Genomic DNA, 25,481 nt, shown 5'->3' with positions numbered 1-25,481 from the left:
CCCAATCCACAGATATTTGCATAAATTAGCGAAGACCTCTTTGGCTAAAGAACTGAGCAGAACTGTCAGGTTTGAAAGGACAAAAAGGTTGTATAGACCAAATTCATACAGGTAATCTGCAACTTTAGAGTTCATAGGTGTGAGTCCGGACAGCCTTGGATGCTGGGTATGAGAAGCAAACGGCAGCTTCCTGCAGAGTTCATTTGATGTTTTGGGGGCACTGAACTGGAATGAGTAACATCTTTCTATGTACGGTGCTAAGAACTGATCCTCTGGGAAGATCTTCAGGAAAATAATAAAGCCACTGGACACCTGATAAATCCAATAGAGTAAATTCTGTTTCCAAAGAGGAGGGAAATAATAATCTCTTGTAGAAAAATCTCTTTTATTTGCAGACATCAAATTTTGAAATAAAACATAAGATTACTTTATCCTTCTATGTCCCCAATTGGTTTCTTAAAATTCAAATCCAAATCAACTAAAAAAGCAAACATATCTTTGAAGCACCTTCAAACAGGAGTTTATTTTCATTTTAATATATCTGTTGCTATAGTATTGCAGGCAAATGACACTTTGTGAATAATATCAACAACAATTGCAATATACTGTGATTTCGAGAGAGAGAAAATGCAGAACATTATCTTGGAATAATATTTTTCTGGATTTCAGCTTGGACTAAGTTTGATTTTTGTCACATGTAATAAAATATTTGTTTCCAGAAAAAACTGAAAGAAAAATGATAGTGTGTCTCCTTCTAGCTCTGGCCTCAGGGAGGAGCTAGAACTCAGGGGATAATCAGGTGGTGTTTTGTAGATCTCACATCCAGTGTCTACTATTTAAAAAGGACCTCATGTACTAGAAAGACCTCTGCTGAGACTTTGTAGAGCAAAACTACTAAGAAACTGTCTCAGCATAACAGAGTTTCATGTATATGTTTCAAGTAAGAGCAGTAAATACATTTTATGATTTGCACAACTCTAGGAATTAGGAGACACGAGTGGCTTCTGTGCATCATGATCAAAGTGCACAGTTTTATATAAGGAAATACCTATTGGTTGTTCCCACACTTCAGCCTGCCAGGCATCTACCATAGCATGGACTTTGGAACAGCTCCCTGAGGAGATGCGAGGAGACACCATCCCTAGAGGGTTTTAGGGGGTCATTTTATTTGCTAGAGCAAGGGTGGGCAACCTGAACCCCAGGAGCGGACAGAAGCACACCAGACAATTTTGCTTGGCACCCAAGATCAGATCTCTGCCCAAACAACCAAGGCATTGTCAATACTGGTGGGGCCAGCAGAGTGAAAGAATACAAGAAGCATGGCTTATGCCCATTGTCATCTCAGAAACCTGCACAGCTATAGGAAGTGAAGGACTTTTATATTTTCCCCTACTCTCAGGCAACAGAGCAGGCTATATAGAGTCAGAGAGATAGAAGGGTGAAGGCCAATGCATCCATCCTGTCTACTATACTGGTGCTATCCCTCTGAAGTGCACACTGGAACTTTTAGGGACTTCTTTTCTTCCATCTTCACCTTCTTCTCCTCACTCTCTTCTCCATCTTGCAGCCATGAGTGCAGGACATGTTTCCTGCATCTCTCAGCATCCTAGCCTAAATAGTTAGAATAGAATGCTATTCTTTCATGTCCTAGGTGGAGTTCCTTAAATAAAAAGACTCATATTTCTTTCTATAGAAAAAGCCAGGTTTTGTGTGGACATTTGTTTCTCAGCATAGAATTATAGAATCATAGGATTGGAAGGAACCTCCAGAGTCATCTAGTCCAACCCCCTGCACAATGCAGGAAATTCACAACTGCCTTCCCTCCACACTCCCAGTGACCCCTGCTGTATGACCAGAAGATGGCAACACATTGTCAGGATCCCTAGACAAACTGACCTGCAGAAAATTGCTTCCTCACCCCAAAGTGATCTGCATTACCCTGGGAATGTAAGAAGGGGCCACGAGAACTAAGCACTGATGTAACTCATTCTGCCCTCCCCCTCATGATCTGCACAGGTTCACAGAATAAGCATTGCTGTCAGATAGCCATCTAGCCTCTGCTTAAAAACCTCCAAAGAAGGAGAGCCCACCACCTCCCGAGGAAGCCTGTTCCACTGAGGGACAGCTCTGTCAGGAAGTTCTTCTTAATGTTTACCAAAAACTCTTGATTTAATTTCAACCCATTGGTTCTGGTCCTACCTTCTGGGGCAACAGAAAACAACTGTGTCATCCTCTATATGACAGCCCTTCAAGTACTTGAAGATGGTTATCATATCACCTCTCAGTCATCTCTTCTCTCCATACTGAGCTCCTTCAACCTTTCCTCATAGGACTTGGTCTCCAGACCCCTCACCATCTACACTGCACTCCTCTGTACACGTTCCAGACAGCTCACCTATAACCTTCTTAAATTGTGGTGCCTAAAACTGAACACAATACTCTAGGCAAGGTCTAACCAGAGCAGATTAGAGTGATACCATTGCTTTGAACATTATATTTCTGTTGAAACAGCCCCAAATCGTATTTGCCTTTTTAGCCAGCATCTTATGCTGCTGACTCATGTTCAGTGTATGGTCTTCTAAGACCCCTAGATCCTTTTCACACATACTACTGCCAAGACAAGTCTCCCCATCCTATAATTATGCATTTGATTTTTCCTACCTAAATGCAGAACTTTACATTTATATCTGTTGAAACTCATTTTGTTTTATCCCAGTTTTCTAGTCTGTCAAGATCATCCTGTATTGTGACTCTGTTGTCAACCTTATTTGCTACCCCTCCCAATTTAGTACCCTCTGAAAATTTAATAAGCATTCCCTCTATTCCTTCATCCAAATCATTTATAAATATGTTGAACAGAACAGGTCCTAGGACTGATCCCTGATGGCCAGGCTAGAAGTGACGAATGGCACAGGTTGGACACTTGTCAGATTGTCACTCTTCTCCAAGAGGATGAGGAACCATGAACAAGCACTCTCTAGATGCAATCTGTCATGCACACTAATGTTTTTTCTGCATTCACTAGGAAACTCTGCCATTAACAGCCACCAGTAAAGTTCATGGCAAATGTGGTGAGGTTTGGCTTGCTCCAAGTGTATCTACAGCTAACACTCCTTTTCCCCGCCCATTTTGTTTGCTGGAACATCAACATCTTCTCAGGTAGACGTAAGGGGCACGTGGGCCAAAAATGTTACCAGCCCATGCACTAGGGCCTGGAATGGTGTGCAGGCTGTACGTATTTTGTGGGCAGGGATTTGGTTGCTTCCCCCCCACCCCCCATTTTATATGTCGTTAGGATTGGTATTGTACAGTGCTTTGAGCTATGAATAGGTAGAGTATAAGTATTTTAATAAAAAACAGAAAATGCAAAATATTGATACATTAGACCTCATGATACCCAAATGAGCAAGATGAGTTTTCACCTGACATGTTGAAAAGCCGTTTGGACATTTAATGAACTGCTCAGGATTGTCAGCTTGGTTTTCAGCAGCTTAGAGTTGGCTTGCAGATGGCTTCTGCCCCAGTTCACTTTAATCCAATAATGCCATTCTGCTCTGTCTCACATTGGAGATACAGTAATACTTTGGGAGTGAAAAACAGCCGCTTCTTCCTTCTGATATTGATGTAAGGAATGTAACAGCATCAGTGCTCTTTTACTCATCATGTTTACATGGCTCTAAAGATTGAAATTGCTGAGACCAAGGTAAAGGAAATCAAGTTGGTGTTGTATAGCCTTTACTGCATTCGACATGCGGCAAGTATTTGGAAGAGCAATTGCCATGACCCCAAGCAGTTGTTTAATTAGTTATTTTTTGTTGTTATTGGCTTTTGAAATGTTCAAATGAGGGGTGCTAGTGGGCGGTCATCTTATGGATTGATAATAATTGCTAGAACAACCTTGACTATAAAGAGCACTTTCTATATACGTAACACAGTTACAAAGGTATAAATCTTGCAGGTGATTTCGCCTGAACCCAAGTTCTTGTATCATTAGCTACTGCTTTAGTCTGCCCAGAAATTGCATAAATGTATAATGAATGTCCACAATATAAAAGCAGTGTCCATTATTTCAGTATAATAGCTTCTGCATATCAGAATAGTGACCTACAAGTCACACTATGTTTGTATTTTGGCTTCTAGATGAAACAAAGTTTTTTGAAAGGCTTCAGATTTCTGAAACATACATATTGGAGCAGACTGTGTGTGTGTGTGTCAGCAATATACACAGGCTAACCAGTTATCCTGTATTTAAGTGCTTTCTTGGACTTGGACCAGAGAACTTTTGGCACCTAGTTGCAATAGCCTTTTGGGATCAGGTCATAAAGAGGTTTGCTCTTTTAATCTTTTATATATTTTTCACATCTTTAAAAAATTCTCTGAAAATAACTACAACCTCTGTACTGCTATGACAACTAGAGCTATATATAGTATTCTAAGTAGTTACATGCATATCATGGTCATTTATCACTTGGTAAATGATCATCTATATGGACTCACTGACCTCAATATATATTCATGAGTGACCAGGGGCTCAAAAAAATGTCCATGAGGTCCAAGTCTGATTCTTCTTTCATCATATGTAAAGGGGAGGGACTGTAGCTCAGTGGCAGGGCCCCAGTTTTGAATGCAGAAAGTACCAGGTTCAACCTTTGGACTCTCCAGTTAAAAGGATCAGGTAATAAGTGATGTGAAAAACCTCTAACTAAGACTCCAGAGACCCACTGCCAGTCAGAAAAGACAATACTTGATATTAATAGACCAATGATCTGGCTCACTATAAGATAACTTCATAGATAGAATCATAAAATCATAGAGTTAGAAGAGGCCTTACAAACCATTTAGTCCAACCCCCTGCCCAATGAAGGAACAGCCTAAAGCATCCACAATAAGTATTTGACCAGCTGCTCCTTGGAGACTGCCAATGAGAAGCAACCCTCCACAGCCTTAGGCAGCCAATTCCATTGTTAGATTACTCCTAAAATGATGAAGTTTTTCCTAATGTCCAGATGGTACCTTCCCTCCTGTAGTTTAAACCTATTGTTTTGCATCCTCTGTTGCCAACAGGAACAGCTCCCTCCCCTCCCCTAAGTGACAGCTTTTTAAATACTTAAAGAAAGCAATTATGTCTGCCATCAACCTCCTTTTCTACAAACTGAACATTCCCAAGTCCCCCCAGGCTTTCTTTGTAGGGCTTGGTCTCCAGGCCCCTGATCATCTTGGTTGCTCTCCTCTGCACCCTTTCAAATGTGTCCACATCCTTTTTGAAATGAGGCCTCCAGAACAGCACACAGTATTCCAGATGGGGCCTGCCCAATATGGTATATAGTGGGACAATGACATCTTGTGATCTGGTTGTTATAACTTTGTTGATACACTCCAATATTGTGTTTGCCTTGTTTGCTGCTGCATCACACTGAATGCTCATATTTAGCTTACCAAGTGATTCAAGAGATTTGTCAATTTAATTTCATTTGGGGGGAAAGGGCATTGGCCCAGTAGTGTCCCAGATAGCTCCTTGGTATCTCCAGTTAAAAGGATCAGGAATTAGGTTATGTGAAAGACCTCTTCCTGGGACCTGGAGAGTCACTGCTAATCAGACAAATGGTTTGATTCAGCTTTCCGTTTCTTGTGTCATCTAACGTGCATATACTTCGCAAAAAATACTATATATATCTTTTGTTGACATAGTAGTATAGAAAATCTAGTTATTTGGAGAGAATCTTTTAAAAGGTATTTTAAAATACACAAGATCCAAGGAGCAAACAGATCACCTAATTCCCAAAGCTATTTCAGATAGATGTCAAACTCTGTCCTGATCCAGAAATAACATAACATTAATAACATTCGATTTATGTACCGCCCTTCATGATGACTTAACAGCCACTCAGAGCGGTTTACAAAGTATGTCATTATTATCCCCACAACAAAACACTCTGTGAGGAGGGCGGGGCTAAGAGAGCTAGAAGCTGTGACTGACCCAAGGTCACCCAGCTGGCTTCAAGTGGAGAAGTGAGGAATCAAACCCAGTTCTCCAGATTAGAGTCCCACACTCTTAACCACTACACCAAAACTGGCAATTAAGCATAGGGTGACTGGTAAGGTTATAGGTATTGTTACCATCTATCCCTCTGTCAAATCTGAATGCGTGTCTCTCAATGTCACTCTTACTGTCAAGTGATAATAATAATAATCTCCCCACAATATTGCTGTAAGGATAGAATCATAAAGTAAAACATAAAAACAACATTCAATGCCATAGCTTGTCTGACTCTGATACCTAAAAGTGGTCCCAACTCCCTAGAAAGAATTGAACAGAAAATGTTCCACAAGTTACTTGAGTAACTTTTCCCATCCCTGATTGGTTAGAAGCATCTTAGATCAGTATTCTCAAATATTGGATGATATGTATATCCAGTGATGTGTGAGCAGAAAAGAGAATGTAGCTAGTACATTCTGATGAAGGGAGCTTTGGCTCTCAAAAGCTTATACTCTGGAAATGTTGCTGGTCTTTCATGTGCTACTGGACTTGCTCTTCTACAGCAGACCAACAGAGCTACCCACCTGAAATTGCCTAGTACAGTCTGCAGAAATCTTCCATGGAATCCAACTCATTTTGAACTTCTATTCTTCCTTTTCCCCGCCCCAATCAAATGGCAATACTCTTTTTTCTGGCAGAACATGTGGCCTGCTGCTATGTGCAAGCAGCAACATTTAACAACAACAACAACATTTCATTTATATACCATCCTTCAGGACAACTTAATGCCACACTCCGAGAGGTTTACAAAGTGTGTTATCATTATCCTCACAACAATTACCCTGTGAGGTGGGTGGGGTTGAGAGAGCTCTGAGAGAACTGTTACTGACCCAAGGTCACCCAGCAGGCTTCAAGCGGAGGAGTGGGGAATCAAACCTGGTTCTTCAGATTTTGCATCCTGCTGCTCTTAACCACTACCCCAAAATTTATTTACCAAATAAAACTGACACAGCCACCATCACCAATACATTACCCATCAATGCGATTTTTTCTAGAGAGCATTCAACTCATCCATGTCTTGAAGGGATGAAGGCTCCACTTACCTTAAGATTTGAGGTTCTTTATACTTCTCAACCAATATCTTATCCAAACAACTAGACAAGAACTTTATATTAAACTGACTTTACTGGCTTGGAAACATTAAACAATCTTCTTGCTTCCCTTCAACATTAACTGTCATCAAGAACAGTGAGGGGTTCCATGGCAACATGAGGGTAGCACTGATGTGCAATCTTCATGATGGTTGGTTTTTGTATGTTCCAACAGAAAAGTGCTCTCATTGAGGAGAGGGGAGAAAAAAGGGACAATTTCCAGGCTGCAACCACTGATGACAGCATAGCCTAAGGGGGAGAGGGAAAAGAAGCCCTTTTCATAACCTTGCTTGGCTTCCATGTTAGTTCTGCACATGGGTACTGAAGGGAAAAAATAGTAGAAAGCCTTCCGTTATAGGGGGAGGAAACAGCAGCTGTGGGGAAAGTGTGGAGAAAAGTGCAATGCTGCGAATACCTCTGTATTCACAGCAGTAATGAATGGAGAATCATTGCTATATGGTAGCAGTCTGTTTGTAACACCTAATTAGGTGTTTATAACACCTAATTTGGCATTTCAATCTAGGCAATGATACCAAGATAGTATTTTTTTTTTGAGTAACAGCAGACAGATTATTCCTCGGGGCAGGGGGGGGGGACATTTAGATTACTTGCAGCAGGGTTGCACTTAAGTAGGAAGAAAGCTGACTTTTTCTTTAAGTAACACAATGTCAGGAAACAGCAGTTAGGAGCAAGGGATAGCTTTGTCACCAGCTAGCCCTTTGCCAATTTCCGATCATTCAACATCTTACTGAGAAATATGCATCTAAGGGAACAAACTCACTTTATGCAGCTTTTGTTGATTTCAAATCTGCATTTGATTCTGTATCAAGAATGTGACTCTGGGATAAACTAGCTGACTCCTCCATCGATAGAAGACTTCTAGGCCTCATTCAGGCTGTATATGATCAAACTTTTTTGAGGGTCAGATGCAGTAGGCAAGGCCATCTTACTGAACCCATCCAAACCCTTAGAGGCATTAGGCAAGGTTTCCTGTAGCACCGGCATTATTTCTTTTATATAAACAATCTAGTTAGTTGGCTTAATTCACCGGCACTCCATCCTCCCAAACATGCCAATAGGACAGTATCAGTCCTATTATACGCTGATGACAGTTTTACTTTCTAGAACTCCTGTTGGGCTGAGGAGGGCCCTGGGGAAAAACTTGGAGGGTGCCTGGAAGAGAGTCTGCTGAAACCTCATTACAAGTTTGGCATCTATGAGTGCGAAAGGGGCAATCCTAGGGCCCCCAGAAGAGATGGACCAAGGACTGACAAACCAGTCTGTGAACGGGGCAGGTCCATGAAAAGTTCATGGTCCATGGTGTGCAACGTGACAGACCACAGGCCAATTGTCCATGGGGTTTTTCTGGTCTGTGCTCTAATAGTAATTATGCTGAAAACCAAGGAGAAAGATTGGCAAATAGTATTGCAAAATTTCATCGATCTCAAGGGGGTTGGTTTGTCCCTGCAGTTCTTAAACTATTTAAGGCCAAGACTTTAGATCAACTGTTATATGGCTCCTTTATGGGTCCACCCAGTATGTGTTTTGTACCGCAAGATCTAAGTTCCAATCTAAGTTCCTAGGAACCATTTTACAGGTTCCTAGGTGTGTGTCAAATGCAAGGGTGAGATTGGAGTCAGGGTGTTTGAAAGCTGAAGCCTGAGTCTGCATTTTATCCATATATATGTGATAAAATGGACATCTTAACTCACAAGATCTATTCCCCCTGATATTTTGTAACAACTTTCAATCTAACTGGTTAAAGGCTGTTCGAAGTCACCTATTGTCTCTCCCCTCAAATGCATGCAAAAAAACTAGTCAGGCAAAGAATTGAAGATCTAGAATGCCAAACCAACTGTTCCAGCCTACAAAACACCAGGGTTTGGGTAAACATCAAATACTTTGCAGAACTGGCAAATTAGTTAACAACTCTTGAAGTAAAAGGGTTTGAAGAGCCTTCTCTCTGGTAAGATGCTCTGCCCTTCCTTCTGCTGTACTTTTTTTTTTAAAAAAAAAATTGAAATTGAAATTGTAACCTTCTGCCATACTTGAAGGTAAGTACAAGAATATTCCTTTTACTTAAAGGTTCTGTACCTGTCACTTAAGGGAGATAGAGACCATGGAACATATGTTTTTTACATGCCCGTACTATAAGGTGGCACATAGTGAGATCATTATCCCATTGTTCCAGAAAAAAACGGGCCTCTCAGAAAAACCTAGATTTGAGTTTCTTCTTTCCGATAGAGATGCCAAGATTACTTACCAAGTAGCCAGCTTCTGTATGGCAGGATTCAGGCTAAAGAAATTTTACAGTATTTAGATTGTAATGTAACTGTTTTATATTTTTATTATTGTATCTAAATGTGGATTTTAAGTATGTATTTCTTTTTATATGTTTCGTCGAAGAACTGCAACAATAAATGAAGGAATAGCCCTCTGCCAAGGATGTAGTTTAATATCAAGACATTGTTAGTTCCAGCCAATTAACGCCATGTACTACTACTCTTCTGTGACACTGCCACCCTTAGCTTAAAATGATTTATTGTTACCCTACGATATGTAGATATGGCCTTTCTTTATTCTGGGAAGAGAAAGAGAGAGAGACTATTTGAATAAGTAGCAAAGCACTTTGTATGTTAAAAAGTGCTACAGAAATGATTAATGGCATGCTGCTCTCTATCGTAAAATGTATCTTTGCACCACCCTCATAAGTATGTGTTTCCATTCAAAATTAGTTCTGAATTTTCCCTTATATTTGCTGCTTTTTCTTTGTGAAAAGTAGTTGGTTAATTCATCTTCCCAAATCTGATCTCATCATATGAGTATTTCCACATTCTATTACATCACTTCCTATTCAGTGGCCTACATGTCCTGAAATAAGTACTCCATAGATCTTGAATTCATAAATGTGTTGCCTTATTTATGTTTATACTTATTGGCAGCTGATTTTACCTCCCAGTCATCTGCCACCACATAATTATTTAATGTGCTGTTTAACCTCCTTTCAGAGTATTAGTGAAAAGGTATTATGTAAGAGACAACACCCATTGTAGACCCTTAATCTGGCCCACAACTATTGAAACAAGCATTTCTCACTATGCATTTTGTTTTGTATTTCAAGCAGATTTTGGTCAAAGGTTGGATTGCTTTTCTGCCTTCTAACCTGACCAATTATTAGCAATCCAGTCATTCACTACTTTGGTGGAGTAAAACAATCCAGGTTCGTTATGCAGAGGTGCAAGAAAAGCCACCTCCATTGTTCAAGCAGCAGCTAATGGGATGAAGGTGTATGGGGATGGCGTTCACACTCCCCATCCCCTCAGCACTCTCTGTTGGTGTAGCCTTTTCTTCTTACTTGCTTCCTCCCTCCTTGCAAAAGTGCTGGTGAAGAAAATTTTGCCACTATCCCCCTCACTGCTACCTAGCAATCCTTCCTGTCATCAACAGCTCGGCCATACATCACAGTTGAGTTGCAGCACAGTTGCTAAGGAAAAAAAGGCCTTGTAAATGGGCTAAAAGAGGATGGGGAATACCAGAACTTAGCATCACCATTTGGAAGGTGGGGCTAGGTTTTGTTCCTTCCTTCTGGATTTGGTATAGGCAGAGCTTTCACACAGAAGCTCTGCCTGCTGTCAGTGCATCGTTTCCCTATTTCAGTCAGAGCAAAGGAGGTTCTTCTTTAATGCTCCAGCTTAACAGGGAAAGCCTAGGTGCCTTCAAAAGCAGTGCTCAGAAATTGCATGTTGTAACGTAGAAGTGGCCAAATAAAGTTGGGGCATGTTGTGTTTTTCATCCAGGGAGAAATCTCTATAGGGATACAGTCCTGGACTAGCATTCAGATCATGATGTGCAGCAAACTCTGGTTAGTTTACCAGACATAATTAATAAATTCTACAAGTTTACTTGGCTGTACTCATCCTTCCATGTTATGTTGCAGATACCTCTTGTATGTGTAAGAGTTTGCATTTGCAAAAAGTATTAATGGAATACCCATGACTAAGTAATTGAGCTCATGGATGACCATTGCAGTCTCCCAAAACGTCCTAATGGTGACCTGAAGTCACCATTCTTCACTGTAAACAACAAATAGTCAAAGAGATTCTAGTGAGAAACTGCTGAACTAGAATTTATCAATAGCTTTGATTGTGGGGCCAGCTCGAGGGCTGGGAGTGCAGGGGCAAGGCAACAAAATGGACAGGAGGCAGCAGCTGGAGCAGAAAAGGCCACACCCTTATTGATTACAGTGATAGGGTGCTGATCCCAGCATCGGATGACCCATCTTCCAGCCAGTGAACCCCTAGCCCCTTCAGCTGAAGGGGGCAACCGTGGGATGACAGTTAGTGGGATCCACATGGGTTCTTCGTTTACCTGGAAGCAGGCAGGCCCTGACAGCCCCCAAGCTAGGCTTGTCCCTGCCATGCCTGGTCCAAGATCCCTTATGGGGAAAATCATGCACACAGGCCCTGTTCCCCCCTCCAAAGCATCTGTGCCCAATGCCAAAACCGCCACCCCAAATTTGTGACAGCAGTAATGAAAATACATAAAATGCAGAAAATTAAACACACACACCCTACACATCCCACACCAAGCCCCATGAAAAGCCCATGTCACAAAAGTTCATACCGTCCCACTTCCAGAAAAGGGTGGGCGGGAGCGATGCCTGCCAGAGCTCAACTGCCACACAGGCCCAACCAGCCCTGTCCTAAGTAACTGGATAGAGGACTTGACTGGAGACTGCGTTTCTCAGGTCTGACAGTCAGAAACCCACCTCCAAGACCCCAGCCAGCCTGGCACTGATCGGCTGGCTGAAATTTGAATTTGTGGCTCGCCATGCTGGCCACGGGAGCCACTTAAAGGGGCTAGCTGGAGCAGCAGATGATGGCCATGCCTGCACCCCCTCGCCATGCGGCCTGCAAACTTTGGCCCCAAGCGAGTTCTTTTCATTTAAGTATTGAGACCACACATTATGTTTCCACTACAGGTTACATTAGTAAGTGCATGGTAAAACCAGGAAGTTTATGTTATCACCAATTGCTTTTCTGAACTTATTCTGTACATTTAAGTTTTGTACAGAATAAATGTTATAGGCTCTTGCATTGCATGTTGTTTAGATCTCACAGTTTCTGTGTATTCATACACACTGAAAATAACATTTCTTGCAAGTGAAGAACTGATGTGTAATCCAAGAGGGTTTTTGCTCTTCCTGTGCATTTAATTGCCAAATTATTTTAAGTAGTGAGAAGTAATTTTTGCGCCACAAATATGTATTTATTCCAATTAAATGAATGTGAAATTTTCTCATTGTCACTCATAGATTATAATTACCACTTCGTTATTTAAAAACATTTTGAAATAAATGACCCTTTCATCTGATCTTTTAAAGTTGATACACAAAAAGGGACCTTATGAATGTAAGCTACTGTCTGCTATGAAAAACAAAAATTTGCAAAAAAAAATCATCAATTTATGAGCTTTTCTTATTGTGAACTAAAAAGTATTCATGCTCTTGACAGTGGAACAATATGATGGAACACTGTAAAGACATAGTGTCAACGTTTCATTAAAATCATATTAAGTATAATTACAGCAATGAGAAGCTTATTTTCTGATGCTTGATATACTGATTAGCTGTAACCGTATACAGGGAAATTTGGTACTTAATGATTACACATAATAAGCTTCCTAGTCATAATGCTTAACATGTAAGACATGTAAGTACAGAAATGAAAATTACATTGTGTATATGTTTTATTAATTTTTCTTATAGATAATTAAACATTAATTAACAGGAATATGAGCTACAGGTTAATAAGCAGTACACCAAAAAGTGGAGAAAGACTTAAACAATAAATAAATGATTCCATCACCATAATCAGTGAGTCAAGTGAGATAAAGATAAGATCAGTGAGTTGAACATACTATAAATAACAAGTACTTCAAAGATCAGTGAGTCGAGCAGCCTATAAAATATAAATAATACAATATCTTCAATATACCTAATATAAAGTCTAAATTGCTACAGAGAGAGAGAGAGTGAGATTCAAGGAAAAATTATCTATATCTTTCCCAACTACATAATTGCAACCATTTAAAGGAACTATATCTGGTCCTAAAAAGAATGTATCACAAACATTCAAATATAAGCATCTATATTGGATCAAAATGAAAATTGCATTTCTACCCATCCTCATTTCCCCAAATATCCACATATTTTCTAGATATACATTTGCAGCAATATACTTTAACAACATTCTGTATTACCTACAGTGGAGAAGAAACAGGAAACTTTTTAAAGAAAAAAAAGTCATGCCCAATTCTTATTTGGTTTTGGGATGCAAAACATGGCTTCCAAATTAAGTTTAGTTTTCTGTGTCCTTTGCAGGTTATTTTGCTCAATCTGCTAATATGTGTGATCATATTCTACTCTGTGTATTATGTGGTCCTGTGCATTTGTTTCACAGCATTCAGGTAAGAAAACTTAAAAAATGATCCTGAATGAATGAACGAACGAACAAACGAATGAATGAATGAATGAATACAAATGTGCCACAATGCTGGTAACATTGCACTGTTTCAGATTATGGTCTCACCTACTTTTTACATGTTAAAAATCCACTATGGTATCAAAGGCATGTTGAGATGCACAACATTTTTCTCACCTTTGCCTCATCAGGCTTGACACACATTGCTGACGCATATTCTGACTGCATTCTTGAATAATTGTATAAAAACTGAACATTATTTAAAATATCTGTCATGTTTCTTAGGATGTATAATTTTAGCAAACTGATAGTACAATCCTATGTAGAGTTATTCCAGTCTAAGGTCATTGATTTAAATGACCTTAGACTGGAGTAACTATGCATAGGATTGCACTGCAAATCATTTAGAGACTCAAGAGACATGTTTTTGAATTTATGTTTGACAATACAAAGAGTACCCAGTGCTTGGATATCCTTATAAATCATCTTTTGAATAACCTTTGGAAAATCATCATACAGGCTGCAAATGTTGGATGGACTGGCACCCTTTGATTTTAAGACAAATCCTTCATGGCTTAACCCAAATTATTTAGGTAAGTTTTCTTTTTCTATTCTTAAAACTTCTAGATTGTTAACAGCTTGGAGCATTTGAATGGAGAAATGATTTTAAAATAAAGTATTACAATTTCAGAATGTTTCGTTATGCTATTTATGACCTGTGACTCTCAGCATACAGCAAAATTAATCTATAAAACATCACAAATACAATAAAAATAAACCAGCAATTGAACAATTAAATCAGCAATAATAGCCATAAAATCAGATCTGCTAATAAAATGTTTTTTTTAAATCCAGTAACAGCAAATCAGTAACAAATAAATACATTTTAAACAATCAACCAGAAACCTGAAAAAAGAAAATAAAAAATTTAGCCTGGCACCAAAAACTCAGTAGATTGGGTGCCCCTCAAACAGCTAAGGGAAGGAAGTTCAAGATGAGAAGTGCCACCAAAGTAGTGTTGCCAACTCTAGGTTGGGAAATTCCTAGATATTTGGGGGTGGTGCCTGGGGAGGGCATGGTCTGGGGATATGAAGGACCTCAGCAGAGTATGCCATAGACTCTGCCAGGGCCAATTCCAAGTTTTGAGGGGGCCTGAGCAGAGAGTGCTCAGGGCCCCCCATATCCACTACTACGCTTCCTTTCTTGCCTTCCTACACACATGTCCCCACCTGCCTATGTATCTTCCCATTACCCAATAGCAATTTCTCCCACCTCCTGCAGTCACAGCTTCCTACACTGCCTGCTGGTAATGTTTAATGGATGCAGGTGGGAGTGTCACTGCCACAGCTACCAGAAATGCTGATGCTCTGTGCACCACCCACTTGCCCTTCTCCTGGTACTTGTCCCACCTTGCCATGTGCTGATGCCGACCCTGGAGTTTATCCTCTAAAGCAACCATTTTCTCCAGGGGAACTCACCTCCAGGGGAACAGATCGCTGTAGTCAAATCCACACTCACTCACCATCCGCTTATCTTGCGCAGTTGTGGCAATCGGGTTCATTCCGCTACCATGCTGTGCATCATCACATTCACCCTTCCAGTGCGTTTTCGTGGCGTAATCATTTCTCCACATGCCACTGAGTAAAGCGTTACAGTGGGCGGTTCCATCCTCCGCCGTCAGAATTGATGGCGCACGTCACTTCCCCCTTTTTTTAAAAAAAGGTCAATTTTCCGGTGTACCGATATTCCGACTTTTAAGAAATGGCAGTGCCCTCCCCCTCATCTTTGATTGGCTCATTTTTTGCTCGTCACAGACCACTTTCTAACAATTGGCTGGTTGGTATGGCGGGCAAATTTGAAATTAGATTGTCACATTAAAGGCATTGTCCAGAAATTCTGCTGCTCAGAGTGGTTTTCTGCTTTTAGTAGTTAACAACATGGATGCTCGGAGTGTGATATTTGTGATGATGGCTCAGATTGTGGTTGGCATGCTTTGCAGCACAGCCACATGACACCACAAGATGATGCATTCTGTCTTTCACACATGGTAGAATCTCCCACCTGTGTCCTAAGCTTTCAGGAATATATTTGTTTTCCGCACCTGCCGTTTACTGGAGACGATCGTTGTGGGAAATACAGGATTGCTTGGCTTGGCTCCTCACACTCCAAAAGCTGTAGTTCCCAAAGTTCTCTTGTTTTCTTAATATAAGGCATATAATCTCATGTCTGCATTCTGAAGTAGTATGATCAAAACATAAGAGCTGTGCTGGGCAAGACCAAAGGTCCATCAATAGTTTAGTTTTGCTGTTTCTATACAGATAATTTTGCATGAGCAAGCTGATCCCCCCCTGCACATCCTCACCCCTCAACCCTGCCCACTGGTTGCTAATCTTGGCCTGGCAACCCTAGTCCTCCTGACAGTTCAGAGTACAGAGATAAATATTGAAAAAGAGTTTCCAGTATTTCCACAGTTCAATACTCATCCTAATCTGTTTGTAGGTTTCATAAAAGTGCTTAGGAGCAAAACTAATTAATGCTCAGTCAGCTGCGGTCCTGGGTTCTCCTTAGGTTCTGCCAGCATTTGTGCAGCACTCACAATTGTACTGCTTTATTACTTTCTGCCACTCATTTGCTGTGCATTCTCAGAACTCAGTCGGTTAGTTGCTATTTGGCTTGAGTGCTTCATGTATACAGCCATTCTTGCATGAGGTTGTTTCCCCAGAATTACATGGTTTATCCAAATGCACCATTTCTGTGAGACAGCTGCAGCAATATCTGCACTGGTTTCAAAAATTCTTTTGACTACCAGATTTGCCTTCTGATTGCTCTAAATTCAGGATATAGAAGAATACAGGGAAGATGATTACTAAAATTTAGTAGTCCATAAGGTTGCCAGTCCCTTTATCCTCCTGGTGGGAAAGGGGGGGGGGGAAACTTGGCACTTACCTGGAAATTGTTTTCGTGTGCGCACCAAGTGTGTGTACTCCTGGCAGGAACAGTGACTGCACTTCTGAAAGTGATGCTGTTGTGCCCAGGAGGTTGTTTGCTCCCTGGGTCCATTCCCTGGGGCCTTTTCCTTCTCCGGCTGAGTGAATGGTGGCAGGGGGCAGAGGCTGGGAGCAGGGTACTCTCCGCCCCCACTGGCAGATGTGGGAGTCCTAAGTTCACCCTTTACTGTTTCCTTCTTGTCTCAAGTGCTTGCTGACTCCTCTGGGAGATAAAGGAAGTCGGTGTGTGTAACAGAAGTAGATTCATTATTGCTGTAATAACCATACTAGCTGTTGAAAGTCTGAGGAATAAATTAGGTTCAGTTTTTCCCTAATATCTTGGAAAATGGAAGTAATATTACTTTCTTTTAATTAGTCTTATTGTTACAACAGAGGTTGCAAAACTGGTGTGAAGAGATAGTGAGCATTATTTAATCACTGTAAACTTGTTTTTAGTTTGATAAAGTCAGTCTGTGCTGAACTACAGAGTTTAGCTAATGGGGGATCAGGTCCTTGGAGGTTAAGTTGAATTGTCTTCTGGTCTAGACAGAGAACCAGCTGCTCAAGGCAATATTGTAGTTTGTAAACTTTTAAGTTAATTTCCTTCATGAGGTTACTGCTGTCTAAGCAACAGTAATGCTGTGTGTAATAGGATTTTGATCATGGCAGGCTGTGGGCTACAGTAAATACTTTTGTGGTGAAGAAATTAAAGAGAAAATTGTGGGAGTCTGCTATGTTTATAAAAATAAGTATTTGTAGACTTGTTAATGGTGCTTTTTTTGACACCATGGTATTATAAGAAACTACGAAATAATCCATTCACAAGAATCCATAAAATATCTAATTTTCATAGGATTTATGAGTTGTGCAGTGGTACATTTAAAATCTGCTTCTACTATACAACTCAAGACAGCATAGGATTCTTTTCATTCCATAGAATACCTTCTTCCTAGGTGAGAAACATCACCAAAACATTCGGTCTGAAAATAAAAATGACCATCTTGATCAATGGTCCTCAGCCCTTTTGTACATGTGGGCACCTTTAGAATTCTGATGCAAGGGGTGGTTACTTACAACCACAAATTGACTGTTTCAGGAAGTGGAGCCAGCTACAAAATGCTGGGATGGGTTTATGAAAAATTCTTCAATGTTTCAGGCAGTAGCTCTGTTTAATTGGATGCCTTTTAAAATGAAAATATTGTTTAAAAATATTTCCTTGCATACATCAGTTGTAATTCCAGGACATCTCCAGGCCCCACCCGGAGGATGGCAACGCAGGTGTCGCTGAGAAAACTTCTAAAAAATCTGCACAGCCAGTCAGACTTTCAATGGCCAGTCAGAAGTCCAGCAGGTAGAAGCCCCACCTGGCTCCACTCACTTTCTAAAAACACTTGGCAGGTGCCAAGAAAGGTGTTGGCAGGCACCTGGTGCCTATAGGTGCCACATTGAGGCCCTCAGGTCTTGATGATATTTCCTACCATCCAGGCTGAGCGGGTGGCGGGGCGAGCAATAGTTGTTGAGGAAATAGCTTTGACTGCGTTTTCTAAAAGGATCACCAGGGGTAATCCAAAATGCCTATAAAAATAGATTGTCCTTATGCATTACAACTTCAAAATCAACATAAACAGAAAAAAATAAATGGAGAACTTATTCACAATAGGGTTGCCAGCCTCCTTACCTTGACAGCAGGTGATGGGGGGCAGTAGGCAGGCAGCGGGGGTGGGAGGTGGGCAGGCAGCATGCATCCTCCAGAGACTCTCAGGTGATGTCACTTATGGTGTAAAACTGGAAGCGGCAGCATCTCTTTGGGGCCAAATCAGCCTCAATCTTAGCATTTTAACTATGTTGGGGGGGGGGCCAATTTGACCCCACTGAGACCCTGCAACTTCCAGTTTTCCACTGGAAGTGCTGTTTTTAGGGCCTCTGGAGCAGGGGCGGCGCGCCTATTGAGGCCAGGTAGGCGGTGGCCGCAGGCGCGGGGTGCCGGAGGGAGTGCTGGAAGAGGCACGGGGGGCGAGAGCGCCCCCCCCAAAGCAGAAGCCTCCTATTCCTCCCACCCCGCGCTGCTGCCGCTGCCAGCACAAGCCCCCGGCCGGGCGCAGCCACCGCAGGCAGGCATCTGCTGCGGCAGAGGCAACCGAGCGGGAGAGCTCGGAGGCCGCCTGCCGCAGCGATTGGGCCGGCGGCGGCGCGTGCGCTCCCGTGATGACGTCACGCATGATGTCATCACGCAGGCAGGTGCGCGCATGCTCGTGCGCGGGGGGGGCGCTTGGGCGGCCAGCCGTGAGCACAGCAAACCCTAGCGCCGCCCCTTCTCTGGAGTGCATGAACATGCCATTTTGCCACATGCTCTGCAGCTCCTAGCCATCTTCCCCCTCATGTTACATTCAACATCAACACATATATGACTGAACGTATGATTTAAACAACTTATCCAAGTACTAGCCCCCAGTTTCATTTGTACAGTGAACACTTATTGGCTCTTTCTTACACAGGAATGTACATTGTACATGTAGGGTTTATGTAATGTGACTAGGCCTCAGGAGGATTCTGCCTACTTGCGCTGTAAAAGCATACATACAAACTGTGATGAAAAAGGTAAGAGCTTCCCTAGCAACTACTCATACTTCCTTATCAAAACCCACTTAACACACTGATCCTAGAATTTTGAGAATACACTTCCCAACTTTTTAAAGATACAGCTTTACTAACTCCAGTCTATCACATAAATTTAGCAGCCATTGGGCTGGCAACACTCATATCGGGTCTAGTGCAGTAACTTGTCTTCTTTCTTTCAGTTCTTCTCGTGTCACTGGAGATAACCTACTTCATGTCTGCACTGCTTTTTGTTTTGGTTGTGGAAGAATGGGTTTGGGATTATGCTATCACTGTCACAGTCATTCACATTGCCATCACAACAGCTGGTATGTACACAGTTCAGTAAATATATTTACAATAAAAGACGATCTGTTAGTTCTTTTTTAAAAAAAGAATGCCATTGGATTTATTGGGGATACTTAGGCTACCCTGCTGAGGTGGCCAACTTTTTTATTGGCTTTGTTCTTTCACTTTTAAATATGGTCACGTTGGTATTAAGCAAGTAAAGCTTTTCCCTAACATTATTTCCAAGCCCATTTGTATGCCACAAAGACCTTATATTTAATCTTACTTTATATAAGTATTTCTATTCTGCTTTTCTCCCACAATGGGGACCCAAAGGAGCTTATGAAATGAAAACTACAGTTAAAACACACAACTCAATAGGATATATGATACAATGTTCTGGGCTGGTCTAACTCAGCTGACACAGGGCCACAGTTTGCAAGCTAGTCTATTAAAGGCATAGGAAGATTTAAAGTAATATTTTTAAATCGGTCAGTCTAGGGGACTGTTTATGCCAAGAGAATAAGGGCAAATCCACACTCATCTTCTGCTTATCTTGCGCTGTCGTGGCAATCGCCTTTATTCTGCTACCAGGCTGTGCATCCTCACATCCACCCTTCCGGTGCATCTTCATGGTGCAATCAGTTCTCCACACGCCACCGAGTACAGCATTACCGTGGGCGGTTCCATCCTCTGCCATCAGAATCGACGGCGCACGTCACTTCCCTTTTTTTTAAAAAAAAGAAAAGAGGTCAATTATCCGGTATACTGATATCTTGAATTTGTTTCCCGCACCTGCCGTTTACTGGAGACGACCGTTGTTCGAAATACAGGATTGCTCAGCTTAGCACCTCACATTCTTGAAAATTGGGGAACTCAATAGGGAAACGGTCCCCGTGTGACATGCGCATGCTCCGGTGACCATTTCTTTTCCCGCGCAAACCACTGCTCACTAGGGTTGGTTTACCGGTATACCGACTATTATGCACTGTTAAAAAAAAAGGGAAGAAAATGGATTTCCGCGAATATCATGTGGTTTGGAGGGAAGGCACAATAGTGGCGCGGTGATGGCGGGGAACACGCGGAACGGGAAAGCATGTGAGTATCTGCGTGAATAGGGCACCGCTTGCGAAAAAGCCATGGAATCAAATAGGTAGTGTGGATTCGGCCCAAGAAAACCTACTGACTCTTTAACCATTCAGTTGTGATGGATGATGTAACAAACTCTTGCCCTACCAAACTACTCTGTCCTTTCGTTCTTGTGGGATCAAGCAAATGTCCTGCTGACTCCAGCAGATGGGATGGAAAAAATGGAGATGGTTCTGGAGAACAGTCACATGGAAGACATCATATACTGCATCCTCCCTCCACTGTGGGTGATGAAAAGGCTGGAGGATTCTCTGGACTGTGCTCTGGCATTACTGGGTTTGTTTGTCTTTGGTACTCAGCTTTCCTGAACAGAGATGCTGTTCACCCATTTAGGGAGTTTAGGATCTGATTCTCAAAGAAATCAGATCAAGCAGTACCCTAAAGAACAAATGGTTTGAAGTGTCTGCAACTAATCCAACTATTGTTGATATATACATGGTTCAATGTTACAGTTGGCACATATTAAATTCTATCACAAATGAAGCTGTATGGAATTAATATTTCCACATGCATTCATAATGTGTAATTTTTTTACCTTTAAACCTCAGAATATTTTCAGTCATAAGGTTTAAATTATGATTGAGCCTCTCACTGAAGTGGAAGGAAGGTATTTAATAACAACAACAACATTTGATTTATATACCACCCTTCAGGACAACTTAATGCCCACTCAGAGTGGTTTACAAAGTATGCCATTATTATCCCCACAACAAAACACCCCATGAGGTGGGTGGAGCTGAAAGAGCTCCTAGAAGCTGTGACTGAAGTGTTTTCTAACTCACATCCAAAATCAAGAAATAGACTTGTGTTTATTCTGTTTGATAAATTTCAGTGCCCTCACTAACTTCCATTTCCATATTTTCTTGAAAAAGAGCTTCATCTGCAGTTTTTATCTGGAGCAGCTGATAATCCACCTATGCTGGCTTGAGCACCAGTGCATGGGAAAGATATTTAACTGTATTCCTGCTAGCTGATATTTTCTATTCTCAAAGTCTATTTTAAAATATTAACAGCCCTCAGATTGCTATATCCATCATGAACAATATTTATCCTAGAACACAAAGAGTTTTAAAAATTAACATTGTAAATCTTCTCCAAGTCAATAGCAAAATGTTTGGGACTGATCAAGTATAGTCAATTTTTAAAAAATATTGTTTGTCAGTGTTTACATCTTGTTTGAGGCCCAGTGTGATTAAATTAAAATGGATCACAGCCACGTGGAACCACCGTATTCCTGAAGATAATGTCACTGTGAGCAAACTAACAAAACAGAAACAGAAACTTTTTGTCCGACTGCGTTACAAATATGGGCCATCTCGTAGAGACAATAAATTATCTGCTCTTCATTTTGAATCCTTTAATTAATATAATATGTAATATTAGGGATTTTTTTTCATTTTGCCATTAATCCTAACGTTAACTCTTTCTTTTTGTAGTGAAGTCTGAATTTCCTATGATGTTGCACTGGTGGGTTGCTTTAGGTATGCTATAAATATTTGCATTTTTATTTTTCAAAATAGAATAGCTGTAATACCAGTAATTAAATACCACTCTATCTCAAAGCATTTTTAAATAAGAGTGATGCAAGTCCAATGTTAAAATATGCCTCATCTCCTACTATGGTGAACATGGTTATTGACTTACAAGGGACAAACTAAATATTATAGCGGCCAAGGATCAGAGCTGTGGCCATCGATGCCATTTTAGAGAAATGGCATCAGTGGCTACTGTTCAGATCCATGACTCCATAACATCTAGTTTGGCTGTAACGTCACACAAATGTATGGGCCGAATAGCCCAAACCTCTTTGCTCCAAAGTACATTAATTTAAATGGAACTTCTAAGGTCATTTGGTTAAGATTGTCACTATGAAATTCACCTGCACAAGGCCCACTGAAATGAAAGGAATGTGCGTAAGACTACTAGCTCAAAACTACCCGTTTTGTTTCATCAGGGCTTATACAGGTAAATTCCTTAGGGTGAAATCTGCATCTTGCTGAAATGAAGGGCCAGAACAACTGTTTGAATGGGTCTGGGTGGTACCATTGGACAATGCACACTTAAGAAGAAGTAAGTTTGACTGAGTAAATGGGACTTTGGAGTAGGACTGCAACCACTGCTTTTATTCAGTTTTATTCGTGCTTAAAAAAAATAAACAAGGAACCACAGGATAAATGTGTTTGATAAATCTGAAACGTTTTTATTTGCCCAGTCTTGCAGACCGCACAGGGGAAGACACATATGATATAATTGGAGAATAATATGGGAATCCAACCCTTCCAGCCTGCAGTGCAACTGTTTAAGACGGGCTGCCTTTTGCCGCATTGTCGGGGGGAGAGCAGCAGCACGCTCTCTCCTGGCTATCCGGGACACGGGGAGAGGGCAGAACCAGGCAGTATAAGTAGCAGCTCTACCTCTCTTTCCCCCTGAAGTTGCTAATTGCTCAGGCCACCCACCCACCCTGCATTTGTGTAGGATTTGCTGGTCGCTGGTTACCAGGGCCAGGTTGGAATTTTTTTCTCCTTTCTGCAAATTGGATTACCTTACACTTTTGCATGGGGTGTGGTGGAGCTGTAAATAGGTTTCTCCCTGTCAGACTAGGGTTCGGGAGAAATGAGTGGGCCGGTGCGCACCATTGGCACATCCCCATTTGAAGGGGAATTGGGGTCTGTTAGGATCGCTGTTATTGCTTGACGGCTGCCAGCTGAGAGGGCAGACTGCCGCGTGGGACCCCTTGTTCAAGAAAGGCCCTCATTGTTTGATGGCTGAGGTGCTATAGGCTTGGTGGGAGTTCCATTTGCCAGGCCAGCCAAGTCCCAGCCATGCACATTGGATGGCTCATGCCTGGGGCTGAGGGGCTCACCCAGACAGGTCAGAGCAGAGGTCCAAGGTGGCCCCAGGGCCTGACCTGTACCACTAGTTAGGCCCTTGCTGTATTATGTTAATATATGTTGTTGCCAAATAAAAATGGCCCTTTCGTTCCCAACACTTGCATCTGCCTCTTCATTCCGTCTAGGGGAGCTATGATCCTACCCCGCTTCTCCTGAAATGAAAGATACCTATACTCAAAAGTCTACTGAAACTGATAATGGAGACTAGCAGCAAATAGATTGATTATTCTTTGCCTTGAAAGCTTTGTTTTCTTTAACAGCTGCTGTGGACTTCATTTTTTCTTTGGTAGACAACTATTAAACTGCAGGAGTTGCTTTGAGATAGGAGTTGGCAGTGTTCTCTGTAAACTTAAAAGTTGGTACATTTTAAAATTCTTTCCTGACAGGACTTGACCTTCCATGCTTGACTAGCCAAATACATGCAAGTTTGCTATATCCCTAATAGTCAGCTTCTCTTACATATGCTGCTGACTCAGCTAAATGCATGCAACTCCGCAGACCTTCCTCTCTTTCAGTAATCCCTGGACTGTTTGCTGTTAGGCAGACATTTTGATTTTAAGTGAAGTTCTTGTTAAAGGTACAGCTGCACTGCCCAGCTGAAAAACTGGCATCCCTAGCAGACTGTGACTTTTACATGGCATATCTTTTTAACAACTACTTGGAAGGAAATTAAAGACTGTACGGTAGACCTCATTTGGAGATTGTTTTTAATTGAGTGAAGATAGATTTACATAAACATTCCTTCTTACCAAATGCAGAATTTGCTAACTGATAAAAATATTTAAATCACTAGCTACAATTCGTAGAATTCCCTCAGAAGGGGAAACAGTGTAGATATGTGTAGATTTGCTCAAAATGTTTCTTGGGACATACTTAATTTGACCCCACCTTAGAAACTTTGAATTGGGTGGCAAAGTAGCATAGAAATGTTTTAAATTAAACAAAGCTGATGTTTTAAATCAAACAAATAAATAAATATTGACAAGGTTGTAATGTAATGACTGAAAGTGGTTTTGCATATCCACTTCTTGTATTTGGGAATACTCAGCCATGGAATACATAGTAAGAAGACAAGATATTTTACTCTATTTTCATTTATACAAACATCTATAAACTAGAAAAGATTTTTTTTTAAAAACAGAAGAAAAATTATGTTTAAATAGTTGCTAGCCATTCTTAATACTGATACATATTCTTGTATATCCCTTAGGTTCTGGCCTAATTTCAATGATTTGTGTTGGACAAAGCTTGGCATACTACCTGTTCAAAGACAATTTTATTTATCCAGTTCTGGATTATTTCTGACGTGTATATTTCATATATCTCCATTACCTCTTCCCTGAATTCTGTATTGATATTTGAAAGTGTATTTTTATGTGTGGGTTATTTTCAGCATGTAGATTTTGTTTGGTCAGAATTATAGATATTTTTAACCACCATTTTGCTTATTATAACTTTTGAGAGATGGAGAAATTTAATGTTTACAAATCCAAGTTAAAATGTGTTAGCACTTTTATTTTTTCAATAAAGTCTCATTCTAAAGTAAAAAGAATTTCAGCATTTCATACAGGTCTTAACAATAACAAACTGGATACTTTTAAAAATATCATCATAATAAATCTGATTTTACTTTGTAAAACCAGAAGATTTTTATAACACATAAGCTTGGGAGAAAATGGGCCACAACTTTATCAATTACAGCCATTGGAGATTTGGTGCTACACAACGTATGGATCCCTGGCATTGACTGACCTGTGTGCAATTAGACGAAAGCCTGTCTGGGCACCAAATTTGGGATGGCAGAAGGTGTAACGCCTGTCCCAGGCACAGCCCTGATGATTAACTGCCACCTGAAGGCAAGCCTGCCATCAGCTCCCAACCTGTACCTGTTGACTTTCCCCCAGATCCCTTAAGGGGACCCCAAAAGGGGTGAGCTGCCCAGCAACTGTGATCTCACCATA

The 25,481-nt window shown here is 41.1% G+C and overlaps 1 protein-coding gene across 1 annotated transcript; it reads left to right on the top strand.

Annotated features, from left to right (window-relative positions):
• The first annotated feature begins 3,670 nt into the window (after positions 1-3,670).
• TMEM244 (transmembrane protein 244) lies at positions 3,671-24,825 on the top strand. Its single transcript, XM_054994581.1, has 6 exons — positions 3,671-3,703; positions 13,511-13,596; positions 14,130-14,203; positions 19,396-19,521; positions 22,066-22,110; positions 24,731-24,825. The coding sequence occupies exons 1-6, from the start codon at positions 3,671-3,673 to the stop codon at positions 24,823-24,825; spliced, it is 459 nt and encodes a 152-aa protein (XP_054850556.1).
• Positions 24,826-25,481: the final 656 nt, after the last annotated feature.

The sequence above is a fragment of the Eublepharis macularius genome, chromosome 1 (assembly GCF_028583425.1).
Source record: "Eublepharis macularius isolate TG4126 chromosome 1, MPM_Emac_v1.0, whole genome shotgun sequence".
Lineage (NCBI taxonomy): Eukaryota > Metazoa > Chordata > Lepidosauria > Squamata > Eublepharidae > Eublepharis > Eublepharis macularius.
This window is presented reverse-complemented; position numbering and strand designations above follow the sequence as displayed.

Excerpts from the sequence above, each read along its gene's own strand:
- TMEM244 (XM_054994581.1), top strand. The coding sequence starts at position 3,671 with ATGGCTCTAAAGATTGAAATTGCTGAGACCAAG. Across the intron at positions 13,597-14,129 it reads ATTTGTTTCACAGCATTCAG|GCTGCAAATGTTGGATGGAC; the intron begins GTAAGAAAACTT and ends ATCATCATACAG. Across the intron at positions 14,204-19,395 it reads GCTTAACCCAAATTATTTAG|TTCTTCTCGTGTCACTGGAG; the intron begins GTAAGTTTTCTT and ends TCTTTCTTTCAG.